Raw genomic sequence first — 23,583 nt, forward strand, 5'->3', positions numbered from 1 at the left:
AGTAAAAGTTTTCATAGTTTAAAATGTGTCAGAAGTTGAGGTCTGTCATTTTAAGCTGAAACATTCTAAATTTATCAGCAGTATTACAATATTTCTGAGAACTTAAACACACAGTATTTTGAAATTTAATTTATTACATTTATGAGTTATTTAAATACTCAGGAAGGTTTATATAAATCAACTAATTGGAATTATTAAAGCAAAAAGAAATTATTACATTTATAAGTACAACTTTAAAGGCTAGAGGGAATTTAATTATCAAGAAATAAAGGCACCTTTGATTGCTAAATATGATGGATAAAAATTGTAAAATTTAAAAATGTGTTGGCTGAAATTAACGCTCCAGTAACACTAGGTTTTGAGTTTGTGAGTCTGGTGGGCTGGGTGTTAAACTGTAAAGTGGAGGAAGCTCTGCCTGACGGGTCCTGCCTCAACCCCTCCCTCAGGGACGACGACAGGGGCCATGGTGGAGGCCTCCTGGGGGCTGGAGAGGGACCACAGTGACCCCAAAGCCCAAGCCCTGTGGGCAGAGAAACGGACTAAAAAGAATGAAAAGAAGAAGAAGCCATGATGAAAACAGGGGAAGTCTAGTCTGATTTCTCTCTAGGAGTCACAGTTTGTATTATTGCTCTAAATTAACATTATCTAGGCAATAATTTCGAAATCCATCATGTACCCTATTATTTAAGCAGTCTGCTCTTCAGTTGTTTGTAAGGTTTGGAGAGCTAGACCGGGAGCAGGGGAGGATTTGCTGTGAAGCTGTGAAGCCTCAGCTTCCAGGCCCTTCCACGGCTCAGGGAGGGGACCCTGGTAATGAGCTCAAGTAGTTACATTTTAGATAAATTTTGCAAACTGTGAGTGTATAAATTACAATCCTAAATTTGAATTACTGAGACCCAGAGGAATCTTCACTGGTTTGGGGCAGAATCCAGCACTGTGGTTAAGACCATGGACTCTGGAGCCCAGCAGAACCAGGTGCAAATCCAGACTTTCTAGCTGTGTGACCTCAGGCAAGTTACTCCATCTTTCTGTGCCTGCGTTTCCTGTCCTTACCAGTGGGTGTTCCAGCAGATTTCATGACAGAGCAGCACCACCCCCACTTTATAGATGAGGGCACTGAGGCTCAGGGATGAGGGATGATGTCCTCATCACCATCTTGGCCGCTGCAGCAGCGGCCCAAGGCTTTGAATACCTGGGATGGTGGCCAGGAGGAACAGTGGGCTCTGCATTCCGGGACAGACCTGGGACAAATCAGGCTCCCCACTTCCTTGCTGTGTGAGCTTAGGAAAGTCTCTTGGCCTCTCTGAGCATCACTTTCTTTGTGAATAAAGATGGTTGTGAAGATCAGAGATGATGGGTAAAAAACACTTGGCACTTAATACATGGTCAATAAATGGCCAGTCCCACCCTCTAACTCTCAGAAGGGACCTGGGACGTGGCTCTAGCCACCAACAGGAGACCTGGCACACAGCTCCTTGCACCAATTACCTTGCCTAGAAGTCACGGGCTGCAAGAGACAGCCCCCAACAGCACCCAGCCCACCGGGGAGTGTTCTCTGGCCCGGGGACAGGCTGCCAGGGCCTCACCCTCCCAGGGGCTCCCTTCCTCCTGGGTGCAGAGCCCCCTGTGGCCCAGGCCTCAGGGCATTGGTCCCAACACCTTGGCCTCACGGTGTCAGCACTTCGACCTTCTCCTCAGGTCCTCAGGTCATTAGTGACCACAGCAGAGGGGACAGTCCCCTCTCCTCCAGCTTCCCCTGGTCTGGTTCAGTGTGTCACTGACTCTGACCTCCCCCACTGCCAGGCTGACCCGTGACTGCCCTCAGCCTCGCTGACTCCAAGTCAGAGGTGGGCATCCTGCCTGGGACAGCACCCAGCCTCTCCAGGGCTGGGCAGCCCCGGGGCACCCCCCAGTACACTCCAGGAGACTGGGGGCTTGCTGGACTTTGTATAAACGGCACATCAGAGATACACAGAGAGATGCAGAGGGACCCACAGCGCCTCTAAGTAGAGCTAATGTCAGTGAACATAAGTGAGGCCATCTTCTTATGCTAAATGGCCCCAGCCCCTGTGTGTGCCTACTTGCTGCTCTGCACGTACTGGAAAATAATTCATCATTTCCTGATTCATGGCCTCAGCTTACATGTGTACTCCTCTATAGCTTGATAAATTAAAACTTTCTTTCTCTCCAGGAACAGGCTGACCACAGGCAGGAAACACACCTACAAGATGTTCTTCATCACTGACAGAAGAAAAGAACAATGAAGGAGCCTGGAGTCCATCCTGCCTGAAGCCTGACATTTCTGAACCCTCCTTACTGCCCATTGTCACTATCTAACTGACTCGAGATTCTGTGATCCCTGAAGATGGTTTTTTGAGACAATAGCCACCTGTGTTCTGATTATGGCTGCCGATCAAATGAAAACCTCCTTTATCGATCCCTAACTCATTGTCATTAATTGGCTCAGATCACAGCGAGCAGAGTGAGCCCATTGCTCGGCCCCTAAAATGCACAGAATCCCGCATTGTGGACAATGAATCAGGCTGCTTCTGAGTGCAGGGAACAGAATCCCCAAACAAAGTGGCTCAAACTATACAGAATCTAGTGCCGGATATCACATACTGAAAAGCCCAGAGGCATGGTGCCTGCAGGGTGGATTAATTCGGTAGCTCAACACAGTCAGGTCCTGGCTCAGCCTCTCTGTTATTTCCATGGCTTTCCCTCATCATCTCAGGGAGGCTGCTGCAGCTCCAAGCATCATATCTTCACACAGTAATATCCAAGGACATGAAAAAGCCACAGTGCAGAGCACCCCTCTGTGTTGTGAGGCCTAAAACTAAGGCCCAACGTCATGTGCCGCCTTGATGTCTGGTGAAACAGGAGGACTGACTGGTCTGACCTCACCTTCTCCTCCCCACTCTGCCCATGGATGAGGCCCCTGCCAAACCAGCCTCCTTATCAAGGGAGCAGGCGCGGGCTCCTGTTTATCCCTGAGCAGCAGGTGTCCACTCCCTGCTGGCCCAGGGGATTATTCAGACTGGCCAATCCAGCCTCCTCTGGGGACCTCCACTGACCCCAGGTTGCTGGGAAGCCTGCCTCCCACGGCCCCTGCCGCTCACCTCCTCCTGGTGCATTTGCCACACACAGGTTGTCCCTACAGCTCCAGCTGCCTGTCCCCTGTCCCTGGGGCAAGCCCCTGTGTGGCCCTGCCTGGCAGCTGGCCCTGGTTTGGAGCTGTAAGTGACAAGGAGCCTGACTTTCCTCTGAGGGTCTTTGTATTGCATACCCACCAGAGGTACCTTTAAATCTCATGGAACAATTGGTGCTGTGACAGGATGGTGTGGCTGTGACCTCTGGGTCCTGGATGGCCTCATGGAGAGACTGCTCTTGATTTGTTAATTGGTCCCGACCATGGAGAACTTGGCACAGAGCTTGCGTGTTGGCCTTGTTGCCCACTGCTGTGTCTGCCAGTGGTCACCACTCTCTCCTGACCCCAATTTCCTCAGTGTGGGGATATTGCACATGAAGTGCTAATTGTCCCAACTCTGGGGACTGCATGCCAGCTCAAGCGAGGCCCACATTAGGGCACTGCTTCAGTGTCATTTGTGCTTATTATTCTTTGGGGCAGAACCCTGGTGTGTCTCGGGTGACCCCTGTGGAAGAAGGCATTGGTTGGCCTCCCCTGGGGTAGAGAAATGGCTTCCCGGTCTCAAGTGGATGTGGCTCAGGTGAGGGTAGCGGCCCATCTGTCTCTTTGCTGCTCACACCTGGCTGCTGTCACCTCACACTTGCTGCCCCCAGGTCCTCAGGGGTGTTGTGAGTTACACCCTCCCCCACCCCAACACCTGCAGAAGTTACCCAGCTGCTTAAATACTGCAGGGCCCCTGCCAGTGTGTTTGGGCCTGAGTGAGGGCCCCACATGTCCACGTGCAAAGGGCCTGAGACCTCAGACAGGGGTAACTGTGCTGTCCCAGGAGAGGCTGCTCTCTCTCCTCAGAGCAAACCTGGATCCCTGGGAGGGGAGGCCCCTGCCCCTCCTTTTCCTGTAACCTCCCAGAAGGCCGCACCATCAGTTCTCAGAGACGGAAACTAAACCAGGGCTCTAGGCTGCTGGGAGACTCCCTTCCAAAAAATGGGAAAGAAACCTGGATCTGGGGTGTGTGAGGAGGTTAAAATATTTATATATACATAAAATAATACACATATATACATATATGCGTAATTAAATTGAAACAAAAGTCCATAGTCTGACTCAATTGGAAAGCTAAACTTTACCTAAAAAAATTATGTAACAAAAAAATTAAAAGAGTAGTGATTGGCTTATTGCTAACAGTGTCTGGCCTACAGAGATGGGGAAAGCGCCCAGTGCAGACCCAGCCCAGGAGTCTATTGACTGTGAATGTGTTGTCCCTTTGGGATGGAACTCACCTAGGGAGCAGGGACTCTGTCTTCCCTACTCGTAGACCCTCCACCCTCAGTTCCTGTCCCTGAGACACCAGACAAGGTGAGCCCCTGCTGCGTGCTGGGAATCTGGAGCTTGGTGATGACTCTCAGGCGGTGGGGGAGTGCCAATCTCCCTGGAACTAGGAAACACGAACCTAGAAGAGGATGGGAATAAGTGAGAAAGGTCACATGTGGTGGCTCATTGTCACTGGAGGCTGCAGAGCACAGGTGCCCTGTCAGCCCATCACAGCACAGCTCTCTGGTGAGCGAGACACTCACCACCCTGGTTTCAAGAGTGTGGACTTTATGCAGTAGGCACGGAGGCTGTGGGGACCGTCTGTCTTCTGGAGTCAAGCAGTCCGGGTGTCCTCCATGTGGCCTGAGTACGTTCCCTCCCCATCTGAGCCTGCAGGGTGGGGCGGCAGCTGTCAGAAAGGCTCCATGGGATTAATGAGGTCACGTGGGCAAAGTGCCTATGGTGGGGCCGGGCACTTAGTAGGCCCTCAGCAGTGTTGTCTCCCCTCTGCCCTCCTGGGGTCAAGGCAGCTGGGACTCCATTAGTCCATCGGCCCAGCAGGTGCCCTTGTTGCTTCTGCCAGGAGTGGGAATCCAGGGCTGCCGGTGACTGTGAAACAGACACAATCCCTTGGGGTCAGTGCTGGCCCAGGGCAGCTCTCTGAACTCAGACTTCATCCAGCTTCCCCGTCCATAGTGAGGGTGATGGCCTCTGACCTTGTGTTCCCAGTCAGGGAAGGAAAGGTCCAGAGCCCTGTGAGCCGGGCAGACATGCCGCAGGGAGCCAGTGCCCAGCGCCACTTTTGAGATGAGCATGAAGACTGGATTTGGTGGCTGCCGATGGTCTGCATGGAACACAGCATTTGATTGGCACTTGTCCATGGTTTTTAAAAAATTTGACATTTTCTTTTTTAAAGATTTTATTTTTCCTTTTTCTCCCCAAAGCCCCCCGGTACATAACTGTGTATTTTTAGTTGTGGGTCCCTCTAGTTGTGGCATGTAGGATGCCGCCTTAGCATGGCCTGATGAGTGGTGCCATATCTGCACCCAGGATCCGAACTGGCGAAACCCTGGGCCACCGAAGCAGAGCGCGCAAACTTAACCACTTGGCCATTGGGCCGGCGCCTCACCATGGTTTTTAAAAAATTTCTGTACTGTTTGAATTTTTTCCAGTTTTACTGAGAAATAATTGACATCGCTGTATAAGTCTCAGGTGTACAGCATGATGGTTTGATTTACATATAAATGTGAAGTGATTACCACAATAGGTTACTTAACATCCATCATCTCATACAGATACAATAAGAAGAAAAGAAAAAGAAAGTTCTCCTTGTGATGAGAACTCTTAGGCTCTACTCTCTTAACAATTTTCCTGCATCTCACACAGCTGTGTTCGCTGTAGTCACCAAGCTGGACACTACGTCCCTGGTACTTATTCATCTTAGAACTGGAAGTTTGTACCTTTTGACCTTCTTCCAATCCCCCTACCCCCAAGAACCCATCTCTGTCTGACCTCTTTTTCTATGAGTTTGGTGGGATTTTTGTTGCTGTTTTTTGTTTTTTTAGGTTCCACATATAAGTGAGGTCATACAGTATTTGTCTCTTTCTGTCTGACTTATTTCACTCAGCATGATGCCTTCAAGGTCCATCCATGTTGTCACAATGGTAGGATTTCCTCGTTTCCTATGGCTGAGTAATATTCCATTGTCTGTATACACCACGACTTCCTCCTCCATCCATCCATCCATTAAGTACGGTCTTGATCAAGGGCTTGCAGCTCTGGAGGCGCAGCATCATTCAGGTTCAAGGCTGAGCTCCCCCACTCACCTGCTGTGTGGCCTTGGGCAGCTACTTAACCTTTCTGAGCCTCCATCACCTCATCAGTAAAATGGGGGTCATTCTACAGGCCCCAAAAGTAAATCCCACCTACTATTATTACTGGCAAGTCCTGCCCCATGAATCTTTCCCTGACATGTCCCTGTCCCCCAGTCCCTTCTCTCACCCCCAGTTCTCTCCCCCGACACACACCAGCTGGAGGTGACCTCTTCCACCCTCAGGCTGGCACAGCAATTGTCACTTTCTAGGTCCTACTTTGTAGAAACCCACCCCAGGCCATGTTCTTATTTTGACAGAAGCCCCAGATCCTCCCAGACTGACCCCACGTTCACACCCACTGTGCTGCTAGGAGGACCGAGGACCCTGCAGTGAGTCATTATGGGCTGAGGGTGTTTTCTCATGTCCTGCTGGAGACTAAAGTGTGGTCCTGTCTTCTTATGGACATGAACCCCCTACATCATTGGCTCGTGGCCCAGAGCACCCTGGGGCAGCTCTGTGACATGCAGATAGACCGTCTCTACTGACCACACTCTACGTTCAAACAGAGTCATTGTGCTTCCTCCTTGGGCGGTCAAGCACCAACAAGGCTGGGTCCATCCCGGCAGAGGGCAGGTATTTACTGAGCACCATGCATGGGCTGGGGTCTTGGTTGGGCACTGAGGACATGATGTGGCAGGAAGGGGACAGGCGGATGGGGACGGGGTGGGGTCTCCCCTGCAGAGGGTAGAGTGTGGCCAGGAAGAGGAACATCAAGCAAAGATGGCAGGTGAGATGAGGGTCACAGAGAAAGGGCCCCTCCTAAATCCTTGTGGCTCTTGGGCCTCATCAAAGGAGGCTGGAGCCCATCAGCCTCACTGGGCTGCACCAGGGAGCTGCGCTGTCTCCCCAGGGTCATGAGCCCAAGCCTGAGGAATTTAGCAGCAAAGGTTTGAAACAGCCAGCAGAAAACCCAACCGAAAAATAAACAAACAAAAACTTCAAGTCTGGGTGAAGAGGTTATCAAGAGTTTAGAAGACCTTTGTGTATTTAATTAGTGAATACTGACAGTGAAATTGCCAAACAGCTTTGGATGGATTTGCTTGAGGGCGGCTTGTGGCTTGTCCCCACCAGAGTCTCCTGGCCAGGAAGATGTCCTCCCAGGGCCAGCAGGCTCTGCTGAGTGAGTGTAAGATGCCCCCAGAAAATGAGGAGCCAGGGGGTGGGGGTGGGGGCTGACAATCTCACAGCCCTTCGAGCCCAGGAAGTCTCATCCAGGCATCAGGTCCTGCCCTGGGGCCCTGGTGGGGATCCATGGGCCCTGGCACAATGGCAACCTAGGTCTCAGGCCAGCAAGGCCAGCAGTTCAGAGGAGGCTCACAGAGACGCAGTGCTATTTTATCATTTTAAATGCCGGGTCTGTCTCTGTAAGTGTCAGAATGGACAGCTTGTGGCATGGGTTTTGTTTTCTTTTTTCTTTTTGGAAAGTGAGTCCAGGGACTGACCTCTCTTCATAAGGACTAGGAAGGAAAGAGCTGTGTAGAGAGAAAGGGTAAGGGTCCCACTGGAGAGAGGGGTCTGTGCCAGCTGGGGCTGTGGGTGAAGCCACAGAAGCGCTGGGGAGTCTGATCCGGCATGCACTGGACTGCTGGCTAGGATTTATAGGAGAGAACTGAGTACTAGTATGTAAACTAAAATAAACAGCAAACCACTGAAGTATGATTCTTGTGTAAAAAATATACCAAAAAGTAATTTAAAAACTGTGGTTCAGAAAAAAAGAAAACCAGCAGCAAAGGGTAGTGCAAGGACGTGGGGAGGGAGTCCTGCCACCGCAGAGACGCAGGGCCGCCCCCTCTGAGAGAAGGGCACGGATCTGCTCCAGGCGGCCCTTCCTGTGCCTTGGATTCAATGCAGATCGGCCCCAGCGCCGCCTCCACCGCCCTCCTCCGGGGCTGGCAGGGCTGAGAGCGGCCTCCTCCCCTCAGACGGACAGACTGAAGCTCCAGCACCCAGTGGAGCGGACTGTGGGTGCAGAGTTCCCGGCGCTCCGAAGCCGCAGGGCGAAGGGGTGGTGGCCAGAGCCGGTCCCAACGACGCCCCTGCAGACCCCCAGCCTGCAGCTGCGGGCAGGACCAGGACCTCGTCCCACGGCGAGCCTGGACGCGGAGGTCGCTCATATTAAAGCAACCGCTGAAAGATGGAGACACAACTCAAGAACAAAGTAATCGTGACCCGAGCGGTGCCGCAGTGGGGAGTTTTGGGAGCCTCGTTATTGATGGTTCTCATTCTTCAGTGGCTTTTCTTGCTCCCCACGGGAGATGGCGCCCGGAGGTGGACGCAGGAGTCGGGTCCCCGTCCCGGCTCGGCAGGCCCGCTGCGTGCCCTCGGACGGTTCAGGGCGGCGCCCGAGGCACTTTGGCGGGTCCCTTGGGGCGCGCAGGGCTGGTTCGGACCGGGCGGGGCGGGCGGCCGCCTGGGCTCCTCCCTCCTGGGTCCCGGGCGCCTCTGCTCTTAATCCTCCCCGCGCGCGGGGGGACCGGGCCGCTGGGCTCCTAGAGCAGGTGAGCGATCACCGCGGAGCCAGAGCCTTGCGTCCTGTCCCGAGGCCACGCCAGCACGCCAGCATGGATGACGGACCCCTGCCCAGCGGCATCAAAGTCTTCACCACCTGCCCAGATCTGCTTTTCAGTTTAGAATTTGTAAGTGGCTGGCGCCCGAGCCTGGGAGGGGGCGGGATGGGCTGCGCGGTATCGTGGGGGCTCCTCTCAGAGATCCAACCAGATCCACAAGTTGCGCGTGTCCTGGGAACTTTGGGATACCAGGGCCAGGGTGAGGAAAGTCTCCCAACTCGAGTCGTTTGGCCTTTTCTAGACCAATGATAATGGGGGAAACAGTCTCCGGGACTTAGGTAGGAAAATCAAATTCGCAACGTAGGTCAGATGTAGGAAGCTGGCCAGGGTCCATCCGTTGCGCGCTGGTTCCGAAGCTGCGCTCCGACCCGCCTCCCATGGGCGCAGAGGAAGCCTTTATGGGAGAGCGACGTCCTTGTGGAGCTGCCCAGCTTTGTCCATGGTTAGGATTTCGTTTACAAAAATGAACAAAAGAAGTCTGAGCATCACCAACTGAGGTCTGGGGACTGGGTTTGTTCCTAGGAGGAGCTGAATCCGGAGTATTCTCTTTTGACCTTTGATAGTTTCTGGAGAGAGAACACATTTGCGACAACTTTGATCTGGAAATAATAAAACAGGCCACCCTTGCTCTGCCACAGTCTTTCTGCCCTGTGTGTGGAGTGAGGGGAGGGAGGGGGCTGGCGCTAGTGGTCCAGTGCCTTGGCTGACCTTGAGCAGTCCTAAGGCCTCCCTACCTGTGATTGGTCCATCCTGATACTGCAACCACAGGGCTCTCCAGGTGGCTGCCAGAAAGCACTTCTTACTCTGGGCTCCTGGTAAAGTGCTCACTATGTCATGGCCATCGCGCCCCTCAGCCTAAACTCCCCAGGGGCCACAGGCCCTTACCTGGGAGGGGCTGCTGTGTGTGTTCTGTGGGTGCTGAGTGTTGCAGCCACGGAGACTCCATTCCCAGCACCCCTGCTGCAGAAGAGCTTGTTGGAAAAGAGTTTCTCCAAACCTGTTTAGAAACAGGACCCCAGCTTCTTCTTGCCTGATTGGAGGCGGGAGGGTGTGACCAGCACAGGGAGCAGGTTCTGTCATCCATGGAGGGTTTGGAGAAAGGGCTAAGGGGACCGAGGTTGCCTGGTGGCACCATTTCACTGCATTTGTGAGCGTTGAGTTGAGCTCACACCTGCGTGTATCCAGAGTGACATCAAGTCCTGGGGCCAGTCAGGCCCCAGGAAGTGACATCTAGAAGAAACGCTTGACACTACTGTGCCCAGTCCCACCATTTATAGATAGGGACACCCAGACCCCGAGTGGGGAGGGGCTTGCACCCACTGGCACATCCTTTCCCCAAGTGGCTCCTCTGGGTGCGTCTGTTCAGCACTGGGCCTGTGCTTGCCTGAGGTTGGATGTCTGAAGATGAGCGCACAGTGCCCAGGACCTGGGATGAGTGGTGGTGATTCTTTCAGAGGCCACTGTGTTTACAAAGGCAGATTCATGACCAAAAGAGATGGTGGCTGACGGTGAGGTGTGATGGGCAGAGAGATTTTTAAACAACAAAAGGTCCTCCTAGTGTCTCTTGCATTGCCCTAATGAGGGGCTTCCTCTGCCTTTGCAGCTGTTTGGGGAGCACTGTGACAAGAATCATGAGAGGGTATTAGCTGGGCTTCATGCAGAAGACTCTGGGACACCTCCTTCTCTTGCCTTCACAAGAGCTGGCTCAGGTGGCAGCAGGAGATGGCAGGTGGGGGGGACCTGGCTTCACAGAAGGCACAGCCCAGTGCCCACTGCCTCCTCTTGGTATCCCAGCCCAGAGGAACGAGTGCCCCTGGGGGAAGGACAGCCCAGCCAGGCAGGTGGTCTGTGGGGGAGGGGACAGGAGGATACCCCCCCCATCCCACCAAGTGAACGGAGAGAGCAGGGGGCTAGGAAATCTCAGAGCCCTGGATTAGTGGAGACTTTTTCCTACAAGGCAGTTTTCTGACTTGTGATAGTAGGGGCTTCTAGAAGAAATAATTCTCCATTTTCTACACTTCACTTTCAGCTGTCTTAGAAGATGTTTTTTCTCCTCCATCTGAGACATGCTCCCCTAAAGCCAACCCTTCCAACTTTCTGAGAGGCTCTGGATCCCTCTGTTTTCACCGTCAATCTCTTTCCTCCTCCCTAGATTGCAGGTGGCTCCCAGGGTGCCTAGAACAGGAAAGAGAGCAGACACCAGTCCTTTAAGTTTCCTCTGCAGGGATTGTATGTATAAAGCTGGATGTGCTTGGTGTGTGAAAGAGCAGAGAATGAAAGGGCCCAAGGAGGTGCTGGCCGCCCTGGGAGAGTTTTTTTAAAATTATGGACCGTTACAACACAACAAAAAGATAAACAAGCCAGTTAGAAAATGGACAAAGGACTCAAATAGACTTTTCTCCAAAGATGATGTATGAATGGCCAATAAGCACATGAAAATATACTCACCATCTTTAGTCATTAAGAAAATGAAATCAAAACCACAGTGAGGTACCATTTCACATGAAATTAGGATGACTATTATCAAAAAACTGGAGAATAGCAAGTGTGGGCCAGGATGTGGAGAAATTGGAGCCCTCACACATTGCTGGTGGAAAGATCAAATGGTTCATCTGCTGTTGAAATCAGTTTGGTGGTTCCTCAAAAAAATTACACCATAACCCAGCAATTCCATGCTTAGGTTTATACCCAGCAGAATTGAAAGCAGGGACCTGAATAGGCACATGGACATGCGTGTTCATAGCAGCTCTACTCACAGTAACCAGCAGGTGGAAACAGCCGAAATGTCCAGTCAATGGATGAAATGTACAAACTGTGACATATTCACACAGTGGAATATTACGCAGCCCTAGAAAGGGAGGAAGCACTGAGACATTCCACACAGTTGGAAACACTGTGCTGAGTAAAAGGAGCCAGAGAGGAGGGTCACATATTGTGTGATTATATTCATATAAAATACCCAGAATGGGCAAATCCACAGAGACAGAGCACAAACTGGTGGTTTGCCAGGGGCTGAGAGGAGGAGAATGGGGAGCAACTGCGTAATGGGTGCGGGGTTTCCTTTTGGGGGATGGAAATGTTTGGAATTAGATAGAGGTGGCGGCTGCACAGCATCGTGAGTGTATTAAATTCCATTGAACTGGGCAATGTAAAATGGTTAGTTTGATATTATGTGAACTTCAATTTTTTAGAAAAACAAAAATTAAGAAATATTTCAAATATTACAGAAAAGTATGTATAATACTTTAATAGACACCCACATAATTATCACTCAGCTTTGTCAAATCTTAATATTGTGCCAAATTTCCTTTCAGTATGAAGGAAATAAGCTTTTCAGGTGGCTTTTAAGCCCTGGATGTGTCGCTGTCTTACTCCCCTCCCTCCATCCTCAGGAGCCCCGGGCTGGACGTGGTGGTCCTGACGCCCAGACAGGGTCAGCCCTTCCCTGCACCCTGACTGCCTGTGAGCTCCACGGGCGCTGTGTTCTGTGTTTTCACACTTCATGGAAATAGTGTCGTCCTGTCATGTCCTTCTGCAGTGTGCTTTCCATGCAACGGTGTTGAGGTTTATACACAGTGATGCTGTTTGTCCATTCTTCTGATGATGGACATTTTGGCCATTTCCAGTTGTGGCTTTTTGCTGTTGCAGACAGCATTGCCAAAGAACATTCTTGTATTGGCCTCTGTGGTTACATGTTGGGAATTTCCTGGGGGACACACAGAGGATTGGACTCGCTGGGTCATAGGGAACACACATCTTCATCTTCCCAGAGTTACCACATTGCTGTCCAAAAGGGTTATTCCAATTTACACAGCCTGGGAGCGGAGTCACTGGGAAGCTTATAAAGCTTAATTGAGCTCAGGACCCCCACTTGCTCAGGCCCCTTCCAAGACTCAGACTCATTTTTCATTCTTTTATAAAGGTCCCCAAATTGTATAAGCTTCAGGCTAACCCTGGACCTTCCTGACTCCCACCAGCAGCAGATGAAAGTCCCCGTTGTGCATCATCTTGGCCACACTTGGTAGCGTCAGATTTTGTAATTTTCTCTTAGTCCAATGGGTGTGAAATGCTTGATTAGTTTTTAGATCTGTCATCCAGCGAGTTGATTACTCAGAGTTCCTATTTCCATGCCTGAGCTCCTAATAGCCTGGGAGGGGCAGATGTGAAACCCTTGGCCTCCAGGACCAACAGGGTGGGGCTCCCTTCCTCTCCCAAAGCAGGGACACTGCCCACCAGAGCAGGGAAGGGCGATGGCTCAGGGTGGGGCCTGGCAACCTTACCCTGCCCAGCACCTCAGCCCAGAGCCCCGGCCCTTTGAAAGCTCAGGGTCCTCACGGGAGGTGGAAGGCAGCCCAGCCAGGGCTGTGACCCTGCCTCTCTGAGCCCCCCGAGCCCGCAGGCCACGCTGCTGTTGCAGGCGGTGGGTCCCAGTGCACCCCACACAGGCCCCGGTGGAACATTCAGGGTCTCCCTTCCCCAACAGCTGCACCCAGGGCTCTGCTTCTGGCCTGTTCCCTGTCGCCACCCAAGGGGGACATTCCTTTTGGAACCACAGTCTCTGTTTCTTCCTCCTCCTCCTCCTTCTAAGCCAGGGGCTTCATGACACTGGGTCCCCATTCACAGCACAGGATGTTAACATAGGACGCTGCTTGTCTCAGCTCTGCCTAGGGCCCCAAGAGGAAGCTTCTCTCACAAAGTACCAGCAGATAACCCCACCCCCCCAACCCCCTTTCAGAATTTGGGAAGGAAATGCGTCCTCCTTTCCCTCAGGTTACCTTGAACAGTCTGGCGGGCCACAGCCAGCCAGGTGGTTTGCCTTTTTATCTTCTTGTCTTCTCTTTCATCCTCAGTTAAATCCTGGTTATTGATGGAAAAAGGGGCCAAGGGGTTTTCCACCGCTGCTGCCTCTTCTGCTGAATGTAGCACCTGGGCCAAGCTGGGCCAGGCCCAGCACAGAGGCGCCCACCTGCAGCTGGGGCTACCACTGCTGCCACCACCGTCACTATCGTGGCTGGGGCCGCGACTGCTGCCATGATGGCGCAGGAGCGCTGGGCTGCCCTCCTCCACCTTCTGTGCCGCCTTCCCCTCTGGGCTGCTGCCACTACTTATAACTTTGAGAACATGCCCATTTCAGGCAAACCAACAAACTTACACACACATGCACACACACACACACAGCTGCTGGAGACCACCAACCACACGAACCCTCACCAGGGCCATCTGACCACGGCACAAGACTCCTGGCTAGCTCAGCAGAATTGACGCCAAACCTCTCAATCTCAAGTTCGTGTGCCGGATGCCTAGCAAGTCAGACACTGAGACACTGGTGCTTGGAGATGGAGAAAGGTTTATTTGAATTGGCGGAAATGAGTAGGCAGCAGCCTGGGTTCCCTTAAGCCCACCTCCCAAAGAACAGAAAGGCGGGGGGTGTTTACAGAGCTAAGGCACTTGGCAGGAGGAGGCTCAGGGAAATAAAAGGTCCCTCCCAATAAGCCCCTGAGCCATCTGACTTTTGGGTTTCAATGACTGCTGAGGGCTGGCCATTTGGTGATCGTGGCCTCTCTCAAGGCATTCTCTTTCTTTGTAAAACAAGCTCACGAATCCTCGAGACCCATGAGTCACCCCTCTAGTTAAACAGGAAAAACAGCAAATTGCCTTAATATCTGCAGAACCCCTCAGGTACCTGGCTTCACGATCACAAAAGAGCCTCAAATGCACACTCCGTGATAAGTGTCAGGTGTCCAGACCATAAAGCTAGACTCAAATCCAGAGGGAATTTAACTCCATCTAAGGCGACCCCTCCTTTTGTCACAGACACAGGCACAGACTACACAAACTCAGCAGTTCCAGAGGGCCTCAAGCCCACATAGGGCAGACTCAGTGACTCCACGGGGACCTCGAACCCCCACCTCATCACTCCAGAAGGGAATCAAACCCCATTAATGACTAGTCAAAGGTCGGAACACTCCCATTTTGCCAGACCCAAAGCACTGGGCCTCTCCAATGGCTGGGTCATGTAATCCCTTAATCACTGCAGAGGCGTCTCAAGCCCCGAAAGACAGGCACGGGGGCTTCAAACCCTCTAAAGACAGAACCAGGCTTAAACATATTTTGTGAGACAATTTAAAGAAATAATTCTTATAGCCATGCTGTGGCATGTAGGTGAGAGGTGGCACCACTCACCACCGTCAAGAGATCCTCTGAGCAAAGTTCTCAGGGCAACCTCTGGGTCCCCCGATGGGGCAGTGACGTCAAGCTGGTGACACAAGGATGAAGAAGTTTGTCCCTTCGTGGTTGCCATTTTTGTTACCTAACCAAAAGTGAGTTCACATCCTGGCAGATTAAAATCAGACTCTCGACCAGAAGTAGTTGTCACACAAAGTGGAACTTATTTGCAGCAAATGGGAGGCCACATGGAATCATTTCCAAAGTCGTGGCCTCCAGGAACAAAGGGACCCAGGGGCCTTTTATTATGGATGAAGAATGAATATTCAAAAGGGAGGAGTGGGTATTCCCTTGAGCAGGCTCAGTTGGAAAACACGCTTCCACATACACTACAGGTTACAAGAATAAGGCCTAAGCTCCTCCTGAGAGATCTCAGCATTAAAGTGAGGCAAAGGTCATAGGCCTTGCTCTTGTGGTGAGGCTTGGTCTGGTTCAGAGTGGTTGGCGATTGCATCTCTTAAACACGTAAATGCTTCAGAACCTATGCTTGAGTTCTGCAGTTCAGTTAGTGATGGGCGTCATGCATGTCGTCACTACCAAGCCACACGGAGAAAGATTGCTTTTAAATTTTCCCTAAGTCACTCCTCCACTTGACACAGATGGGGTAATATCGGGGGTGGTACGAGGCACCCTCTCTGTCCTAGTGTTTTCAGGAGAGAGCAGGAGGACCGCAGGCAGATGCCATGGCAGGGAGAGCTCAGGCTCAGGTCAGACAGGGACAAAGGCTGACTGTTGCACCCACAGGCCCACAGAGAGTGGGAGAGCGCATTGGGCTGCTGGCCGAGGCCGGGTCTGCAGCCTTAGGAATGGGTGGCTTTGCTCTGGGTTCAGGCACATCCTCTGAGGGAAGGGCTGGGGGTGGGGGACTCAGCCCCCTGGGCCCTGCCTTGAGGTGGGAGGGGGCAGCCAGTCTAGACTGGATGGGGGCTGGGGGCTGACTCCTGATGGATCCAGAGCTGAGCCCTAGCTCCTACCTGTGACACAAGTCTGTCTGGGCTCCCTCCTGGCCTTTCAACTCTCAGTCCCTGGAAATAGTGTTTGGGACCAAAGGCCACCAAGGGCAGGCCCTGGTGAGATGGCCCAGCAGGTGTCCTCCTCGGGTGCTGATGGACTAGGACAGTAGGTGGGCCCCTCGTCCCTGGAGCACTGATGCCATGGGGAAGTGTGGCCGACTCCTCACAGGTTGCAGACTGTCCCGGGAGCAGGAGCAACTCCCTGGGTTCTCTGTGTCCTGGGTCCTGACTTGCCCACTGCATTCTGGTGGAAGGTTTGGTTCCTGATTGGCTCCTGCTGGGCCCCAGCAGCATAATGATTTCCTAGGGGGATGGACTGGCCTTGACTCTCTGCTCCAGGCTCTCTAGCACTCCCAGCTCATTAATAGCTGCTGTTCTGTCCACACTGGGGCAGAACCACCCCTGTGGTGAATCACTTTGTGGCACCAAGGCCCTGGGGCCTGAGAAAAATGTGCTGGAACCAGAAGAAAAGCCTTGTCACCAGCCATCACACCTTGATCTGCACAGGCAGTGGGAAGAGAAAGGCCCAGGGCCACCCAGCCCCTCTCAGCTGAACTGAAATTGCACCCCAGAGCCCCCACTCCTGTTGGAAGGCTGTTGGGCTGGAGAGGAGGGGGCAGGAAGAGGAGGAGGAGGGGGAGGACCCTGCAACTCCTGGATCTACCCTTGAAGGAGGCCCTTAGAGGGCCCAGGGCACAGGCTTTGGGGGGGACACTCCAGGAAAAGAGCAAAGGTGGAAGGACAGGAGATGAAGGCCACATCCCGACCCTGGCAGTAGGGGTGGGGGTGGGGTGACAAAGGTCTTGTTGATGGACCCGGGGATGAGGAACACAGGCCTGTGTCTGCTGAAGAGGGAGTGATGTCCTTCAGGGTTCGGGTCTTTTGCTTGTTTTTGGTCTTAAACACACACCTTGGTGTTCTTTCCTCTGAAGGGACAGAGCCTGTTAGCCAGTGGAGGGTGGGGGAGGGGAGGCTGCCTCCCATGGCCTCCTCCTTTGGGTTCTCTGCTCCTCTAGACCCAGGGCGGAGGGAGCAGGACGAAGGCTGCCGGGCGGTCTCCTCTCCCTCCGTGTTGCTGTTCTCATGGCCATTTCCAAAGCCGGCCCTACACATGGGAGATTTCATGGTGAACTGCCTGTGGGTGGCCTTGGGTGACTGCCACACACAGGGCCGTCCTGACCTGGCTCCACAACCAGCCTGTCAGAGCTGGCCCTCAGCAGCTATGGGCATGTGAGCGGCCACTGCACCTCAGTTTCTGCATCAATGAAATGGCCTGTAATAGCACCCACCTCCAGGATTGCTGTGAGGACTAAGTGAGTGTAACGTACGCAAAGCTCTTCAAACCACATGGTGCCCGCAGCTCCAGCTCAATGGCTATTAGGTGCAACTATCATTAATTTACTAATAAGTCAAACAGCTGCTCTGATCGACTGGCCGATCCATGCTCAAAGGGGGCAACTGCAAGAGGGGCCGTGCGGCCAATCCCCACCACCTTTGACCTTCCATGCCCTTCCCGGGCAGAGTGCACGTGGCAGGGGGAGAGTGAGATTAGGGGGTGGGCCGGGCTGTGGAGGCACACGTGACTTGTCCCTGGGGTCCCCAAGTTCTGCACAGACACCACCCTCTGTAGGGCTTTCCAGTGGCTCCTGTGCTCGGAGCTGCGCCTGGTCAGCCTGATAGGGTGGCCAAAGGAAAGAGGGGGCTGTGGCAATCCTGTCCTGCCTCCTGCCTTGGGGGTGGGGATTTCCTGAGCCTCTCTCTGCACTGCCCTGCCAGCCTGGTGCCAGGTCGTGTTGGGGGAAAGCTGTATGAATTCTGAGAGCCAAGCAAATTGCTGCATCTGCCCGAAGGGGAAGGGACTGATGCGGGCTCGGGGAGTCGAGGAGTCGAAAGAAAGATTTCTTGGCTCTCAAGGTCTGGCAGTAGTGCTCTTTCATTCAGAGAATAGCATGGAGTAGCATGGGGACGGGACCCATGGGTAGTGAAGAGCTGCAATGGGTTGAGGTCAGGGCTAAATTTATAAGGCATAGGTGTGTGAGTTATTTCATTACAAGACAAAGGAAAGATCATGAAAGAAATCTTTAAAATGGTATCAGTTCAGGTGGGGTCTGGTTATCAGGTGGTCTTACAACTTTGGATAGGAATCAGGTCAGGACGTCCTGTGCTTCCCGGAGGATGATATAGACCGGAATGTAGGGCAGGATGCCTTGGACTTCTCTCCCTGTGGCAGCCTTGATCCTCATCAGGACCAGTTTCCAGTGGGCCCAGGATCAAACCTTTAAAACTGATTTGTCGTCGGTGTCAGTGCATCACTGTTTGGGAGGGCGTTGCTTCAGGGAGGGGACATTCTCTAGCACATAGTCATGCCCCACCTCCCCAGCCTTGTGGCTGCTTGGTGATAAGCCAGGGACGGTTGGACTGAGGGCCCTGGCGGGAAGGAACCACCCAGCTGTTACACTGTAGAACTCTTTCCAGAACCAGCCCCACAGTCCTCGCTGGTCTCCATTTGTGACGCTCCTTTGGTGTAGGTGGCACGGTGGGGCTAAGTCCTCTGTCCTTCAGGCCTGTCTTACCCAACATCTCCACCCAGAAGCCCACCTGCGGGAACCCCTTTCCTGTCCTGCAGGCCCTTGCTTGTGGTCTGTCTCCCACCTGGACTCTGAGTCTGCCCATGTCCCTGCCCAGACGGTGCCCTCTGAGACATTTGTTATCAGCGTGCATTGGTGGGAAAGGGGCTAGGATTTCATCTCCTGCGTGGATAATTTTTATAAATCATAAGAGAGTCCTTGACCCCAAGGACAGACAGAGGGTGAAACTGACAGTCACCACCACTCATGAGGGAGACCCCTGGGACCCTCAGAGATGCTTTGGGCCATTGATGGGGGTTTCTTCTCACTGTCAGCAGGTACACACCTGTTTTGTTGGCTGACCACATTGCTGACTTATTTGGTGACTCCCATCAATACCTTTTGTTTTTCTCGGACCAAAGCCTCTCCCGTCTGGTCTACATTTCCACAGATTTTGTCTCTTAGAGGTGGCTTACTGTATTTTTCATGGAACCTCCTTGTCTCTGTTCATCCTGTGGGTAAAGCCAGGGGGTACAGGTTGGTGGGGAAACATTTCCACCCTGACGAGGACAGGCCTGTGTGAGAGCCCCCAGCTTTGTCATCTAGGGGAGTGTCCTTCCCTCAGGAGCTGATGACTGTCTTCTGGCTCGTGAGGGAGGCCGACACTGGTCAGCGATTGTCCATCATGCTCACGGCCAGTGCTGTGGAGCAGAGGGCTAGCGGGTGCTACGGAGAGCAGACTGCCTGGGGACTTCGGGAAGGGGGGAGGCCTGAGTAGAGCCTCTCCCAGGGTACCCTCGCCCTGGTAACATCAGCTACAGACCTGAACACTCCTCCTCTCTCTTTTTTATTTTAAAGATTGACACCTGAGTTAACAACTGTTGCCAATCTTCTTTTTTTTCTTTCTTTCTGCTTTCTCTCCCAAAATCCCCCTGGTACATAGTTGCATATATTTTAGTTGTGGATCCTTCTAGTTGTGGCATGTGGGATGTTGCCTTAGCATGACCTGATGAGCAGTGCCGTATCTGCGCCCAGGATCCAAACCAGCAAAACCCCGGGCCTCTGAAAAGGAGCGCACCAACTTAACCACTTGGCCACGGGACTGGCCCCATCTCCTCTCTCTTTGAATCCCAAATCTCTATCCTTCTCTTTACAAACAGACTCAAGGGCCCCTGAGTCCTGGGTTTGCCTACAGTGTAGATGAAAGGACACGATCTAAGCTGCCTTGGGAGGATGGTGCATGATAGGTCCCCTGGAAGGAGGGAGCCTGCTCATGAAGGGCCTGGGAGGGCACAGCAACTGGAGCAGGTAAACTGAGTCAGGGGGCCTCAACACCACTGTTTGTTTTCACTTTGGGAGTAGCCTCAGAGCTCAGATTCCCAATAATTGGCAGAGAGGTAGGGGTCCCCACACAGGAGTCTTCTGCCTCCTTCCAGACATGTCCCCTGGGTTCAGAATGGAGGTCCTGTGCAGATTTCTGGGCCCTTGTCCTGGGGAGAGGTGCTGAGCAGTGTTCACCCTCGCTGGGGCCCTGACACTGTCACCAGGACCTGACTCTGCCCTTGCTGGACCCAGAGCTGCTCCAGTGGGCCTGGTTGCAGGACTGGAAGAGAGACGACAGGAAGGGAGAGATGGGCTCCATTTATTTGTGTGTCTTTAATAAAGTCTATGTCCCTGGATGGACCTGCCCTCAGTGCTGACCGTGGTCATGGTCACCCTCGGCATCTGTTAAATGCATGAATGAATGTATGAATGAATGAATGAGTGGGTGAGCAAGTGAGCAAGTGAAGGAAGTCCCTCCTTTGGCTTGCTGAGTTGAGAAACTCCATACGAGGGGGTGGGGCTCACACAGAACTAGGGCTCTGGCAGAAGCCCCTCCGTGTTTGCCTCCTGCTCTCCCTGCCTCTCAGCCCCGGCCGCCCTCAGCCCCGTTCTCTGGGGTCTGGGAGGCCCCAGTGTGTTGGGGGTTTGGTCTTTCTCCTCTGACTTCCACTCTGTGCTTATCCTGTCCCCTGGTGCTCATGTCCTCTTGACTTCACCTTGATGCCACTGCCCTTCCCTGCAGGAGCTCATCCTTAACCAGTGTCTACACACACAGACACACACACACACACACACACACACGGGACATGCCCTCTACTCTAACTCACAGAATGACTCACCTTTGAGTCAGCACCCCATGGACCTGGGACTGCTGGGCCTCTCCTTGGGCACATGGTCATTGTGCTGGTCAGTCCCCTCCACAGCACCCCTCCTGGCATTGCGTGGTCCCTGACTGCTGACAGAGCTCAGTGGGGACAAACGCTTCCAGCAGCAGAATCGAGGCTGCTGATCCTGTGGCCTTGGGAGAGCACCCAGGGCCCAGAGTGCATAGCACCTGGGATGAGCCTCATCCGGTGTGGCCAGCTTTTCTGTTCCTTCCGGGAGAATGACTTTTGCCTGCCTGACGTAAGTGACAAGATGGCTGAGAGTTGGGTGCACAGCCTGTGCTCTGTGCCCAGAGTCCTTTACTTCTCGAGTCCAAGGCACAAACTCCTGTCACACGCACCTTCAGGGTGCATCCCGTGCCCTCGGAGCTGGTGGGAGTTCTGACGCTGGGCTCTGAGTGGCCGCACGAGCATACGTGTGTGTGGGAAGTGCTCTGTGGTTCACGTCTTGACTGGTTATTGGAAGAGGGTCTGCTTGTGGAGACCCTGACACAGTAAGATGGAGCCCCTGAGAAAATTCCAGAGAATTTGAGCAATTCCTCTGCACTGACCTCAGGTGTCCACGTCCTGCAGCAAGAACACTGGACAGTTGTGCATGCAGAGCTCCTCCAGCCCCGCACGAGCAGGGGGACGCCACACGGATCTCAAGAACGTGCCGGGGGATCCCTTTCCCTTTGTGACCAAGGCTCACTGTTTGCAGGAGGACTTGCTCATATTTTTACATCCTTTGTGTCCTTCCGCGGAGGCACACACATTTTCCTCCACTTCTGGTTTCCTGGAGATCACAGGTTTTTCTCTTTGATGCTTTTGAAGTTACCTTTAAATCCTGGTTTGCACCCGGGTGAGGAGGGGGTCCCTGTGCACGGTGAGATCCTAGCCCTCCCGAGATGTCACGTGGTTACAGGGGAGGCTCTGCCTCATCACATGACAGCTGTGACAGCGAGCACTTCGAGTGCTCCCCACATGCCAGGCACTCGGGCCCAACCCCATGAGGCAGTCCTGCTGTTATCACTGTTTTTCAGAGAGGGAACAGAGAGGTTAAGTGACTCGCCCGGGGACAACAGGCCACCCAGCTAGTAAGTGACAGAGCTGATTCCAACTCGGTAACTCTGGCTCTAAAGTCTACACCCTTCACCACCCTCGCCTGCCTCCTGTGGATTAATTTAGAAAGAAAAAGAGTGAACCTTCTCTGAGATTACACAAGAGCTCCCCTCAAGACTAGATCCTGAGGAAATTTTTTTCACAAAAGTCATTTGATCAGGTAGACCACGGATGTAAACTCTTTTATGTCTTTGGAAATTTTTGTCTCGTTTTGTACATTATCCTTGGTTCTTAGAGAACCTCAGCTCTGCTCAGCATCCTAAACTGGACTGAATTAAAGACGGGCGGTTTCCAGTCCTGAAACACCAGGGTGGGTGGGGCCTCAGATCACCAGGTCAACCCCATTCACAGACACTGAGGCCGGGTCCCAGCGTCTAGAGGACACCCAAGGTCGAGCTAGTCTCAGTTCAAGGCAAGACAGGGACTGAAGCTTAAAGAGAGAAGCGGAGAGGAGAGGCGAGGAGAGGAGAGGGAAGTTTGCCCATGTCCAGGGGGGAACTGCAGAGCGTCTGGGCTGCCATCGCTGAGCTGGGCAGGGCGTGCAGACAGCAGGCGCTTCTTCTTCTGTCTGACGGGGTCACCAGACCATCTTCCACGGGCTCGTGTGGTGTAGACACATCCCCAGGCCTTTGACAAAGATCCCGGGTGTCTGTTCCCTGCCCTGTAACTCTGCTTCTCTGCAGTCTAGTCAGACCCTGGGCCCCAGACCTGGGCATCGGTGTTTTTCCAGGTGTGTCAGTGATTCCAGTGTAGACTGAGGGCTGAGAACCACAGAGCCTTAGCCCAGGCCCCGCCCCCATTTTCCAGCTTGGGGACCTGGGCCCAGAGAGAGAGCTCCACCCAGATGACTGTCCGCCCCCCGACTTAGAGACCTTCGTCTGAGAGCACACCAGACAGCTGCTCCCTCTCTGGTGTGGAGGACAGTGACCCAGGGGCAGGCGGGGCTGGGGGAAGTCCACCCTGTTCTGTAGACAGAGACGAAGGGAAACTGAGGCCCTGCCTCCACTTGTGTGCCTGATGTTTCAAGGTGATCGCCTCTGAGCATTTGCCACCTGGAGGCTGGGAGCCGCTTAGAGTTTTCTTCAGGAAGGGAAATGCTTGAACCCTCACCTACCCCTTTGCTCTTGAGAAGTATTTATCCAGCGGGGTCCTGATGTCAGGATGGGGTGGGCTGCTCCCTGCCCAGGAGGCCTGGTCTCCCTGGGTGTGGGTGCAGTGCCCGCTCTCCCTGGTGCTCTCTGCACACTGAGTAGGGGGAGGGCGGCAGGCGCTGGCTGTGTCCGTGATTCCCGCCGAATCCCAGCTTTGCACTCAGCGGGCCCTGGAGGCCTCCACACTGGCCCAGCGATGAGTTCTGTCTCAGGCTCACCCTCCCTCGAGCCCCATCTCCTGCCACTCCTTGTCCCCCACGTCGTGTGTGGCTCCCCGGTCTTCGGAAGGCCTCACTGGTGCTCCAGCATCCTCTGGACTCGGGGTGTACTCTTCCCTTACCTGGAGAGCTAATTGGTGACCCTGTGACTTGGACAACCACTGACGTCCACCTCTCCCTTCAGGACTCCATGCCCCAGTC

General features: G+C 53.3%; 1 protein-coding gene and 1 pseudogene across 4 annotated transcripts in view; one reads left to right on the plus strand and one right to left on the minus strand.

Annotated features, from left to right (window-relative positions):
* The window catches only part of LOC123286709 (small ribosomal subunit protein uS5m-like), a 363,347-nt pseudogene that overhangs the window by 323,719 nt on the left and 16,045 nt on the right, over positions 1-23,583 (minus strand).
* LOC106838529 (myelin and lymphocyte protein-like) overlaps positions 6,551-23,583 on the plus strand; it is a 54,576-nt gene continuing 37,543 nt past the window's right edge. For all 4 annotated transcript variants that reach the window (XR_011503873.1, XR_011503874.1, XM_014852702.3 and 1 more), the window contains exon 1: positions 6,551-8,969. Coding sequence is in view for 2 of the 4 variants with exons in the window: in XM_014852702.3 (XP_014708188.3) it covers positions 8,589-8,969 (381 nt within the window). In the remaining 2 variants the exon portion in view is untranslated. The remainder of the gene's footprint in view (positions 8,970-23,583) is intronic.

The sequence above is a fragment of the Equus asinus genome, chromosome 6 (assembly GCF_041296235.1).
Source record: "Equus asinus isolate D_3611 breed Donkey chromosome 6, EquAss-T2T_v2, whole genome shotgun sequence".
In the NCBI taxonomy this organism is placed as follows: domain Eukaryota; kingdom Metazoa; phylum Chordata; class Mammalia; order Perissodactyla; family Equidae; genus Equus; species Equus asinus.